This window comes from Theobroma umbraticum, unplaced genomic scaffold, assembly GCF_002168275.2.
Source record: "Theobroma umbraticum cultivar Fairchild unplaced genomic scaffold, ASM216827v3 scaffold_95.0, whole genome shotgun sequence".
NCBI lineage: Eukaryota > Viridiplantae > Streptophyta > Magnoliopsida > Malvales > Malvaceae > Theobroma > Theobroma umbraticum.
This window is the reverse complement of record NW_018397257.1, coordinates 4,551,482-4,565,086: the sequence shown is the minus strand read 5'-3', so window position 1 is coordinate 4,565,086 and position 13,605 is coordinate 4,551,482. Positions and strand designations below refer to the sequence as shown.

At 31.7% G+C, this 13,605-nt stretch overlaps 1 protein-coding gene across 1 annotated transcript in view; it reads left to right on the top strand.

The window, feature by feature from the left end:
* OEP80 (outer envelope protein of 80 kDa) overlaps positions 1–7,095 on the top strand; it is a 14,385-nt gene extending 7,290 nt beyond the window's left edge. The window contains exons 13-16 of the mRNA XM_021423056.1: positions 1–57; positions 300–447; positions 6,456–6,525; positions 6,757–7,095. The exon at positions 1–57 is cut by the window's left edge and continues 59 nt beyond it. Coding sequence (XP_021278731.1) covers positions 1–57; positions 300–447; positions 6,456–6,525; positions 6,757–6,911 — 430 coding nt within the window. The 3' untranslated portion in view covers positions 6,912–7,095. The remainder of the gene's footprint in view (positions 58–299; positions 448–6,455; positions 6,526–6,756) is intronic.
* Positions 7,096–13,605: the final 6,510 nt, after the last annotated feature.

Genomic DNA, 13,605 nt, shown 5'->3' with positions numbered 1-13,605 from the left:
AGTAAATGCACGTGCCAGAAAAGGTGTTGAAATTGGTCCTGCTTGCCTTCTTTTAAGGTATTATGTCTATTTTATGCCTTTTTTTTATACAAGGAGCAATGTACAAAAATTCTCATGGTGTCTGTTTGGGCGGATAATCATTAATTGGCAACTCTATTTCTGTTAATTTGTTTCCTTAACTTCCACAGTTGCTTGGTTTGACACTGAGCTTAAATATTTCTCCCCAAGAAAGAAAGGAGAGAGAATGGGATTTAGAGTGTTGGTATACTTTGCTGACTTGCTTTAGTTTTGATTGCTAGTTTGTCTGGTGGGCATGTGGTGGGTAATTTTTCTCCTCATGAAGCATTTGCAATCGGTGGAACAAACAGTGTGAGAGGTTATGAAGAGGGTGCTGTAGGCTCTGGTCGATCTTATGTGGTTGGCTCCAGTGAAGTTTCTTTCCCATTGGTAGGTGTTTAAAAATTCCTCTTCTTTTGTTGTTGCATGAGTATCTTGTGCTTGCCCTAAGTTACGGATGTTGTATTCCTTCCTTTTGCCTTTGTTTAGGACCTTTCACCTTGATGCTTCATGGCTTTCAGTTTTATTAGAGATTCATGATTATTAACTGCCTTGTTTTAAGCTAGATAGACATGAGGAACTCCTAAACATCAGTAAGGATTCTGGTATACAGAGAAGTTTCGAATGAGATGAGACCAAATATCAGCAACTATTAAGTCTGGTAGTTATATTCGTAGTTCAGACTTAAAAAGGTTAAATCACCATGGGAAATATACAGATGTGAGAGTCAATGATAAAACCCATCTCAATAAAAAGCTTATTTCTCAAATGCATGCACATTCAAACTTGTTTTCCAATTGATTTTATTTTCAAACATGAGTCAGAACATGTTTTAATGCATTTAGCTTTTCTTTTTTTACTGCTTAATAGTTTATCTAAAAAACATGGCTCTGAAACACAATACCAATGAAAACATGTTCTCAGAACACAATTTCAATGAAAATGTGCTTTAAAAATTGTTTTAACACTGATGTGACGAAAGTTACAGTAGTAAGTTCAAAAGTGGATGGCAGAAAATAGAATCATTTTGTTTTTTTATTTAGGTGGGTTTTATTATAGACTCTGGAATGCTATGTTTTCCAAACTGGGAGACATATCAAGTGATGCTGTTTGACCTTATTGTCATAAGCTAAAACCCAATGCTGTGGGTATTGATTCTACATCTTAAGGTGCTTATTCAGAATGCTGGATGTGCAGTGCTACTTATATAATTAAGCCAATTAAAATGCTTAAATTATATAATAGAAAACTTATCTAGGAGGTTGAGGCATGACATAGTATTTGTCCTTGAAATCAGTCTTTGCCCTCTCTACATGATATCTGGATGCAAGTAGGATTATAATGGTTTTCAGTTTTTGGATTCAACAGCTAGTGCTTGCCATTACCCTGTGTGTGAACTACAAAGATTGGGCAAACCGTTCAAATTTTACCAGTTAAATATTATGACCAAGTTATATGAAAATATACTATATGAGAAGAGTATTATGTAAATTTCAAACAGAATGGAAGTATTTCAATTGGTTGTAATTAGAAAAATAAGTGTGAAGTTTGCTAGAAACAAAATAGGAGGGTAAGAGCTATATCAGTTAAACCCCTTATGCCTATTTGTAGGCAATTCTGATGAGATTGGTTGGGCACCAAGCGGCCAACTTATTTCACATTTGTTTGTGAAGTGTCATGAGGTGTCAAGATCAAATGCCAAATGGGTTTTTGGTAGAAAATATACATGCTAGCTGTTGGCATATGACTTTCCATGTCACCGACTTTAATTTGCTTATTAATTAATTGGAGTAATTTTTTGGCACCTATGTGAGTGGAGATCCAAGGATCTTCGTCTCATGGGAAAATAAGTCACTGAATAGCTGAAATCTTTGTTATATTTATATCCCTCCTTTGGTACATATTGTAGTGTGAGGTTGAGTTTATACTCTTAGTGAGTTTCATATCTGTACTTGGTGTGTGAGTTGCATACACACTTTATGAATCTCACCCATATTCGTGTGAAGATAGATAGGGGTTTGCAAATGGTTAATTCATGTTTATTTAATTAATTCGGTTAATAATTTTTTTAAACTAAATGAATTGAATGTGCTATGAAAATTAACCAAACCAATTGAAGATGTAGTTTTAATTGATTAACTGATTAACCAAATTAGATTGGTTAATTTGGTTAACAATCGAATTAATTGGAACTTTTTTGGATCATGGGCCATACTACATTCGAGCCCAATTTTCTTAGTTTCATTTTTTTATGCTAATTACACAGTAAATATTATAAATTTCAAAATCTTAACAACACCATAAGTTTAATATCACTAAAATGTTTTGACGAACATGGTTAAAAGCATTAAAATGTTCTAACTAACATAAATGAAAATGCACTAAAATATTCCGACATATTATAATATGTTTATATTATTATATATGTCATATAATATGTTTATATATATGTTTACTATTATATATGTTTATATTTATAGAAACATATATGTTTTAATATGTTTATATTATTATATATGTTATAACTTATAATGGCTTATATACAAATCAGTTAATTATGTTAACCAACTTCATTTTTTCAAAATCAAAATCAGACTGAATTAATCAACTTAATCATGTTTGTTTTCAAATTAATCGAATTAATTAAACTGTTTGAACCAAATTTTTTCCATTAATTTGGTTATTTTAGTTTAAGCAAAAATTGCTCACCTCTAAGGATGGGGTTATCCAAGGATTTAAATTGTGGTTGTAGATGTGTTTTCAGTTGGCACGTTGCATTAGTTGTGGTTGTAGACATAATGGATGCTACCGTGGTCATTACTGTCATTACATTCGTGATTTTTTTTCAATTTTACACTTGTTATAAAACGTAATAATTATAATTATAATAATAAAAACTGTATTTTATGATATTTAATTTTTGGTACATTAATTAATTTAACATTTTTTTTCACAAATTATTTTCAATTTATTATATAATGGATGACATTTTCAATTTTTAGTTAGTTACACAAAAATAATACTAAAATAATATTTAACCTAATACAAAAAAGATTAACAACAATATAAGTACCAAAAGAAAATAAAAATTAAAAAGAATACAAACACAAAATCGTAATTGAAATAAAATCAATGTATTAATCATAATCTTTTCATTTAAAATTATAAAAAATATTTCTCTCAAACTTCCACCGAACCCTTCCTTCACAAATTTCTCTAGCTAAATCATACAAAGAAAATTTAAAAACTTTCAATTTTAGTTAATAATATTTCTCTCTAACGTCTTCCCTTTAATTTTAAGCTAAATAGTAAAAAAAATTTTAATCGGTTCGACAAGCCCCAATCCACACCAAACCTCACATCCACAAATTTCCCTCAAAACTCCTAACTTTTCTCATGGTTATGCCAAAGTCCAACATCTATGTCTTTACTCATATCTTCCTCTCAATAATCAAAATTGACCAAATAACCTGAACTAGCCTCCTTTACCTCTTTTCTCAATTCTTGCCTTCTTCTAAGTTCCATCCAATCCATGCCTTTTCTGTCTTATTCCTAAACCCAATCAACTAAGCACGATAGCACAGCACCAAATCCACAACACACCCCCCCAATGTTTTGCTCTTTCTCATCTTTCAAGATTCTGGGTGCATTCGTCATGGATGGGTTTGAGTTTGAACCAAAATCTTTCTCCATTCTATCACATGCAACCCAAATTTGCAAAATTTAAACAAGAGAGGTAATTTTAAGTTTTTTGTTGTTTCTTACCTTCAATAATTTATTACTGATCTTGATTGAGGTTTATATTCTGATTTTTGAATGAGTTCTTGTAGATCTAGGGGTTTTTTGGAAGTATTTTTCATTTGAAATTCTATTGTCTGATGAAAAAAATGGTTTTTGTACTACATTTTGGACAGAAAACAATGGTAGTGACAATAGTGTCGCATTATAGCTGGTTTTTGTGATTACGACGTGTCGCTATGTATATGAATTTCATTCACATTTATTTTCAGTGTTGATACTGGTGGTAGAGGGTGTTGATACATTGAAATAGCGGTTGCAACACTACTACACAACTACTATTTGAATCCTTGGGCCACCTTCTATGAGAAACTTGGGCAATGTCTCTAGAGCACTTGTGAAGTTGACGTGCAAGGTTTATAGAATATTGACTACTGAATCTTGGAAATTGAAAATCGTTTTAGCTCTACTTGGTCCAAGATATTGTCTGAAACTTGTGGAAACTGTTTCTCGTTAGTGGTCCTGCTTCTTCTCATCCTTAAAGATAAGATTTTTACTACATATCTTAATGACTTTAGTTACCTTGGTTTTATAGTTAGCACTTGACACTCCACAATAGGATTGATGGATAGCTAATGATATTGTATGCGCTATGTTTTTCTAATTTTCAAGGCCTATCATAAGAAATGATATTTGCTGACAATAGTGTTGAATATAATAGTTGAGTTTAATGAGTACTAAAACAAGAAAAAATTCAATGTTACTTCTTCATATTGATTTAGAAATAGATATTGGTGTTCTATCACCAAGTATCTTATATGCTAAAGGTAAGGCAATATAGAGATCCTAATTCCAAGACCTTTCTTGGTATTGGATGTATATCCTTATGCCATGTCATTGTTGTTAATTGTTATTTTTCTTCTATTTACATTTTAGATTAGGGATTTAGATACTGACTATGTAGTGGTGCTTATTATGGGATGTTATTGCTACTATCACCTTTGTCCAACATGTAATATAAAAACTATTTTTTTTTTCATCAAGCAATAAACTTTCAAATGAAAAGCACTTCCAAAGTAATAAAGAAACCCTTGATCTACAACTCATTCAAAAATCAACAGATATAAACCTTAATCAAGAGCAAGAGAATTATTGGAGGTAAGTGATAACAAAATACTTATAATTTCTTGGTTTAAATTTTTGAAAATTTGTGTTGCATGTGGGAGAACAAGGAGAGATTTGGTTCACACTCTAAACATCTATCCATGTCCACTCAACCCTTGATCTTGAAAGTTGAGAGGAAGCAAAACATTTGGTTAACTTCCAAGATAGGGGGGTGAGGGGGCGTGAGTTTGGTGTTGTGTGGCCATGGCTAGTTGCTTGGATTAGGGCAGAAGGCAAAGGAGGCATGGTTGGGTGGAAGTTGGAATGGGCCAAGAATTCCAAGATGCAGGGAAAGTTGTGTTAGATGATCTGGTCAATTTTGAGTTTTGAGAAAAAGGACGAGAGTAGAGACAAATGGGTTTGGATTTTGGCGTGTTTTAACTAAGACAAACCTGGAGTTTTGAGAAAAAATTGTGGATGTGGGTGGTTTGCTGGTGATCGTGCTTTGTTGAACCAATCAAAATATTTTTCTTTTAGCTTAAAATCTAAGAGAGAAATTTTAGAGGGAAAATTATTATTAGATAAAATGGAAAAATTTGGGGAATTCTTTTATGTGATTTAGATAGAGAAATTTGGGAGGGAAGGGTTTGAAGGAATTTTGAGGAGGTTTTTATAATTTATGATGAAACAATAATTAATATATTGATTTTATTATTTATTAATCTATGATTTTGTATTTGGATTTTTATTAATTTTTTTGAGCATTTGTATTGTTAATTTTTTTGGGTAGTAGATTAATTTTATTTTAGTAGTATTTATGTGTAACTAATTAACAATTACAAATTTCATCCATTATATAATAAATAGAAGATAAATGAGAAAAATGTTAAATCAATTAAGCATGTTACAATCTACTACACATGGATATAAAAATGAGCAATTTTTTGTGAGTATGAATACTTTAATGTGAAAAAGATTGTGAATGATTCAGTTTATCATATAAATAATGAACATGGAGTGTTATATACTACTTTAAATATCATAAAATAAGAGTTTTTGTGATTATAATTACTATGTTTTATAGCAGCTGTGTAAAATTGAAAAAAATTCATGACCGTAATGACCACGATGATGTCTTTCATGTCAGCAATCATGATAAATGTGATATGACGGAAAATGCATATGTATCTGCAATTTAGATCCCTGCTTTAAATTATCATGATATGACCGAAAATGCATATGTATCTGCAATTTAGATCCCTGCTTTAATTATTGATTGCCTATTGAGTTTAATTAAGCCCATCATATATTGTTAAAGAATACATCAATTTTGTATGACATGTTGGAGGAAAAGAGCATTGGAAGGCAAATGTAGAACTTATTGTTGAAATAGCTGCATTGGGTGTGATGTTAAATCTCTTTTTGCAGAACAGAATAGGGTTTGGATAGGGTTATAGAGAGATTTAGCTCTAGGTAGATGAGAATTTAATGAACAAGGTTATTATTGATGCCCTGTGAGAATTTTATTCATTGTTTTATTCTTTGTTGTTGTGCAGGTGGGGCCTGTGGAAGGAGTTATGTTTGCAGATTATGGACATGATCTATGGTCAGGCCCCAATGTGCCTGGTAAGTTGTTTCCTGTTAATCTGTCTGATGCTGTTTTTTTTCTTTTTTTTTTTTTTACAGTTTTCCCATATTCTGTTTTGGTAGAAACTAGGGAGAAAATTGGGAAATATTGATCAAATGTTCAAGGTGGGACTAAGGTTGAAGATACCAGTATACTAACAGCTGAATGCGTGCTTAATTCTTGCCCTTCTAATATTGTTTCTTTTGCGTAAACCTTTTGTTTTGCTTTAGGTGATCCTGCGGGGGCAAGGTATAAGCCTGGAAGTGGATATGGATATGGGTTTGGCATCCGAGTGGAGTCACCATTAGGGCCTTTGCGTCTTGAATATGCTTTTAATGACAGGCAGGCGAAGAGGTTTCACTTTGGGGTTGGCCATCGAAATTAAGAAGAGGTTACCAATTGGAAATCGCGGACACTAGTGCAGTGTAGCTGTCTTGGATGCTAGTTGCCGTACATAAGTTGGCAAAAAATTTTTTGTTTCCCATTATTGTAAATACTCGTCTTTGCTAGTGAGATAGGCTTCTTGACATCATAATATCTTTATTATTACAGGAGAGTGCACATTGATATCCCGCCTTCGATGCATAATTATCAAGTGCATCCAGGCCTACCATATCCCCATTTGTTGTGGCAGTTCACGTCCATCTATGCATGTGAAACATCTCATTGTTTTGATCCTGCCATGGGATCAGTCCTGGGGTTGGCTTAGTATGAAGACATAGTTGGAGCTTTGTTTAGTTGGCTGTGCATGCCAGTGAAATTTTAGATGATTTTTTTTTTTTAAAAAAAAGAGATTTTGGAAGCATAAAACTTTGCACATCACCATTCTTAAGAGGTCTGAAGTTTCAATATTAGGTCTCCATGTGGAATTATATGTTTCATCTATGATTAGTTGCTAGTTACTTGGGGGCAGACAAATTACTTTTTAAACTCTTTTAGAAAAAATTTAAATTTTGGCCTTGTCTTTTTATAAGAAATATTATTTTTCTTACTATTGTTTTTAAACATTTTTGTTAAAGTTTTAAAGAACCTTATTTCACTTTACCTGAAATCTTACCATTTACATTAAAATTATATGGCTGTATTTATTCTTATCCTTAGTTACCTTTTATAAATCATAACTTAAATTTAAATAATTATAATCATTTTACTCATTTTCGTCAGATATTGTATATTTTATCCTTATTCTAATGTGTATTTGTTTCCATTCACTAATATTTGTTAGCTATTTTGAGGACTACAAATTACTTTAAACTCGTTTTAGAAAGAAACTAAATATTTTCCCTATTTGTAAGAGTTATGTTCTTTTACCATTATCCTTATACATCTACTTATGTTAAAATATTATAACCTTATATTTATTCATACCCTTTACTACGTTTAAAATTACTTAAATTTTTTAGGGTAATTGCACCAATTTTTTTTTTTTTTTTAAAAAAAGAGAGAGTTGCTACATTTTAACTTATTGTGCATTATTATTATCTTTGTTTTTACTTCTTTATGTTAATATTTTTAAAATCACTTATTTTACATTACATTCATATCTTATTTATTTATAGTGAACTATTTGCATATATTTGAGATAATTTGCAAGTTAATTTAATGAATAAAAATTATTTTAAAATCATTTAAAAATATAAAAACCTATATCCAGATGTTATCCTATTACTTAATTTAGTACTATATACTAATAAAGAAAAAATTAAAAGCTAACTACTATTAATTTAGTATATATTACTCAATGTTTATCATAAGAAAAAAAATATTTTTTATTTTTGTAATTTTATTTTATTAGAAATGTTAACTCAATAATAATGCGGAAATATTCAAGAGGGGTGAATTGGATTTATAAAAAATTTTTTTAACAAATTAAATTTTTAATGAAGGCAAGCTAAAAGTAATTTCTTCCCCCTTTCCCTAATTTCAAAACAAATGTTATATAATAACACTTAAACATTTGATTCATTGGTTAGTGTATATTTTCTTGTTTAAAGAGCATGGTTCAAATCTCTATTTTTTCAAATTTAAAGGAAAAAGAAGCTAAAAAAAAAAATTTAAAACTTAATATTTGAAGGAAAGAAGATTCGAACCTTACTCTTTTTAAAAGGAAGATTATGCACCAACTAATGTTATGTACTAATCGATAAGTTAAATGCTCACTCGTTTTTATAAACTTATTTTTCTATCAAAGTGTGTCAAAGTGATTTGATGAGTAAATGAAAAGAATGATAAGTTAAACCAAAATTTATAAATTCTTTAATGTAATTACACAAATTCAAAAAGTAAAAAGTAATGAGAAAGTGCATAAAGAATTTATAGAGGTTCGACCTTTTTTTGGTGTCTACATCCTCTTCTTTAACAAGTTAAATGAGTTTAATCCACCATTGATGATTAATCAATACAATGTTTTTTCAAGGTTCAAGTATAACCTCGTATAGTACAATTTCTTTAACTTTTCAAAAATAAGTTAAAACTTTTACACCTTTTTAAGGGTATAGTACAACATTTCGTAACTTTTTAAGATTACGTTAAAACCTCTATAACTTTCAAGTATCAAACACAATCATTTTTTTTTTCAAGGTGAAAAACGAAGATACCTTTATAAGGTGGGTTTTGGTAAGTATAAGTTTGGAAGCGTTTGAATGATATAAAGATGTGTACAAATAATAGGAGTGAAAGCACAAAGGTAGCTTAAAAACTTGATTTCTCTTTCTTTTTCTTCATAAGATTTAATTCTTAGGTATTTGATGTTTTTCTTCTCTCTTCTTACCTCAAAAATGTGGCAAGAGATTTTTTTTTTTTTTGGTTTGAATCTCGTGTTTAACAGTTAGTTTTGGAGCCTAAAGATTTATCCCTTCATGATAAGAATCGATCCCTGCAAGGTAGCAAGGATCCTGCACATTCTGTGCAGTGGGGATCAACCTTTCAAGGTTGGGGATCGATTCCTACAGTTTATTTGTGATAAAAACCTTGATTTGAACCCTTTTAAACATGAAATCAATTAGGCATTTCAAAGGCAAAGGTACAAGAGTTTTTAACATAAATAACTTAAAGCTCAAAACTCATTCAAATAAGTTAAAAAACTTATTCAAACAAGTTAAAAAATCATTCAAGCCATTTTAATAATTTTTATCATTTCAAAACTATTATCACTTTAAAGTTAATAAAGTTAAAATATTTTATTTTTGTCATTTATAAAATAATATCATTTTTGATTGCTTATTCTCAATAATTTCATGACCACAACAATTGATGAAATGAAGGTGAAGAGAGAGAACCTTGCACATGGTTTAAATACTAAGGATTTAGAGATATCTCTCTCAAAATGAATTGCCCCTGGTTTAGATGTCCCATTCTAGAACGCCGCAGCTTCAACAATTCATAAATGATGGATTCACTGAGTTGCTTAAATGGGGACCGAAGGGAGTTTCCCTTCCTTTATCATATGGGTCCCTCTTAATTAATCCAAGGGCTTAATCATCCACATTGCTAAAGCAAGGAGATCCACTAATTAACCTGATAAGATAAATAGTTAATAAACTTCTTTTTTTTTTTTTTTTGTGTGCGATGTTTTAGAGGAAACAGAGGCAGATGTTTGGAGATGAGAGAACAAGGCATGGACATGAAGGTTCAAAGAGACTAAAAATAAAACACCAACATACTCGTGCTGTCTTGGGAACATGGAATATGGAACATGAAGTCCACTCAGAATGGGGATTATTTTGCCATACTTTCTAATCAGCTAGGTTTCACATGTGAAACCTATCATCAGGACTTGATGATAAAGAATAAACTTTGACTTGCTTTCTTTCTTGACCAATGCAATGCTGTTTGGTCTACCTTGACGGCATGTATATTTAACAGAGGACATATTTACATTGGGATTCATGCATGTCAACGTCATCTTGCAGGTACTTCCACCTAATGGAGATTATACTAGTTAGCTCTTCTGATCCTGCAATGCGTGCATGAAATCTCACTTTGAGCATTTGGTTTCAAAAGTTTCATTTAAAAAAGCCTTTAGTTTTGCTCTATTTCATTACTTCGATTTGCATTGTTTATTTATTATTATTATTATAAAGAAAGGAATTTGAACTTGAACTCTTTTAAGTAAAAGAACATATGTACGTCTCATTAAAGCAAATATTTATACCCATCTTCAAGTGTTTCATGAAAATAACAAAATTATGTTGGTACTCTACTTTTGAAAATATAAACGTTAATACATATAAAGCCATCAAGTTTTGGTTATATATTAATTATTTCATCTTTGTACTAAATTAGGATTTTAAAAATTAAAAAATAATTACATATAAGGTATTTTAGTGATGTTATTAGAATTTTAACAGCAATAATCCTTTTAAATTCAATTCAAACAAACTATTTCAAGAAGAAAACCAGATGTTGCTAAAATGACACTTTTGATCATAGGGTTTGAACTTTTGAAGTGATTTCGACTGGTGCTACAAAATTAAAAATTGTAATTTTCCAAAAATAATTGAGTCCTCAGGAATATTAGTGAAATAAGTGAGTTCTCAAAAGAAGTTAAAAGACTTTTCTTTCACTGCCTTGAAGCATGGGCAATATGGGCAACGTGGTGTAACATGTGGGGCTGTACGTGGATAGCCCCAACTGAGGCGTTACATCTCTTCTTGCTTCGAATTCCTTGATCACCTCGGTGGGAAAGTCATAGGTGATGAAGATGACCTTTTTTGCAATCAAGTGGATAATTTTGCTATAGTGAAATGCAATGGCCTTGAACAGTAAGAAGTGGGATAAGATGCAAGTGTTTGATACCATGAAAGTGAGAGTAATTTGGTGGTTCAAAGCGAAATGGTCAGAAGATGAGAACACGTTTGTAGACCTCATCAATCAACTCAGCATGGTAGTTGTAGTACTTAGGAGAATAAAGTAGCCTCGGACAATCATCCCTTGGGTGAGTTCACCTCCCAGTACTTTAAAATTTAATGTTGATGAGGCTGCTAAAGGAAAGCCAGGGAAAACAAATATTGGTGGTGTTATTAGAAATGAGGTTGGAGTGGTTAAACTTATGGTTTTGAAGGCTGTGGGAGTCATGGGTTCTAATGCAGTCGAGTTACTTGCTATAAAAGAGGCTTCCATGGTGTTTGTGGCCTCAAAATGGGCCACCTCTCATCGGTTAGTTATTGAGAGCAACTCTAAGATCACGATGAGTTGAACCCTTAACTTAGAGACCACTCCATGGAAGTTAAGGAACAACATGTTTGTCGTTGAGAGTTGCAAGCTTTAGATTAGCTGTTGGGAAGTTTGCCCCATCTATGTACCAAGATGCAAATGAGCTCGCGGACCAGTTGCCTAAAGTCATAGTGCAACGTCCCCACAATCTATTATTTGTAGTAGATTAAAGGTGTTGTCAAAATTGCGAAATTATCTTTAAAGAGTTGTTTAAGATTTTATCTAATCAATAAAATAATAAAAAAAATAAATCAAGCTCACCTATAAGAATACAAGAATTTACGTGATTTGGTCATTCTATTCTTTAACCCCATAGGATCCTTTTATAAGTACCAAGTACAATAATCTTATCCTAATATAATTAGGATATGTTGTTATAATCTTACTACATTTAAAGACTATCTTAATAAGGTATACTAGTTTAATTAAAATTTAATGCTATCCTAATGCAACACTACAATTCAGCCTACCTTACGAATCTCCACTTCAGGCTTGAATTCACCAAGCTCCACCTTACGAACCAATCTCTGTTGACACTGCCAATGCCCTAAAAGGCCTTAAGCACTATGAACACTGACCAAGTCCAAGCAATGGTTGAACTTTATCTCGAAAACTAACTTAGTCAATATATCTGCTAGATTTTCATTTGTAGCTATTTTCTTCACTGTAATTTCATCTCTAGAAACAATCTCTCGAACAAAATTATACTTAAGTTGGATATGTTTGGTTCTCTCATGAAACATATGATTTTTAATCAAATATATGGCACTTTGACTATCACAAAACACAATTGTATGTGCTTGTCTAAAACCAAGATCACTAGCCAAGCCTTTAAGCCATAAAGCCTCCTTCATTGCCTCAATCACAATCATATATTTAGTTTTAGTTGTAAACAAAGCAACGGTCGATTGAAGAACTATTTTTCAACTAATTGCATACCCTGAGAGAAAAAACACATATCCCGTTTGAGATCTTCTATTATCTAGATCACCAGCAAAATCTGAATCAGAGAAGCCAACCACGTTACAACTAATGTTTGCACATGCTTCATACACTAAGCAAACATCTATAGTGCCTTTTAAATATCGAAGGATCCATTTCATAGCTTGCCAATGTCTTTTTCTTAGTTTATCCATGAATCTACTAACCATACTAACAACGTGTGGAATATCGAGCCTAGTGCACATCATAGCATACATAATGCTACCCACAACATTGGCATAAGGAACATGAGTCATGTACTCCTTCTCATCCTCCGTTTGTAGTGATAAACTAGTTGAAAGTTTTAGGTGTAGTCCCAATGGAGTAGTCACGAACTTAGCATCTTGCATCCTAAAATGTTCCAATACTTTCTGGATGTACTTCTTTTGTGACAAACATAATCTCGATGCTCGTCTATCTTTAACAATCTCCATAGCCAATATTTTCTTTGCACCACTTAAGTCTTTTCGTCTCAAACTCACCTTTAAGCTACTCCTTTAAAACATCAATGTCTGACATACTTTTAGCAGCAATAAGCATGTCATCTACATACAACAACAAATAGATCAAAAAATCATCTAGAAGCTTCTTATAGTAGACACAACCATCATATACATTTCTAGTACACCCACATGCCTCCGTGAACATATCAAACCTTTTATACCATTGCCTAGAAGATTGTTTTAAGCCATATAATGACCTTTTAAGTAGACACACATAATTTTCCATACTAGGAACAATGAATCCCTCAAGTTATTGCATGTAGATCCACTCTTCAAGCTCACCATGTAAGAACACTGTCTTAATATCAAGTTGCTCCAACTCAAAGTTAAGTATGCCAATGTAACAAGCAACATGTGGATTGAACTATGCTTCACAACAGG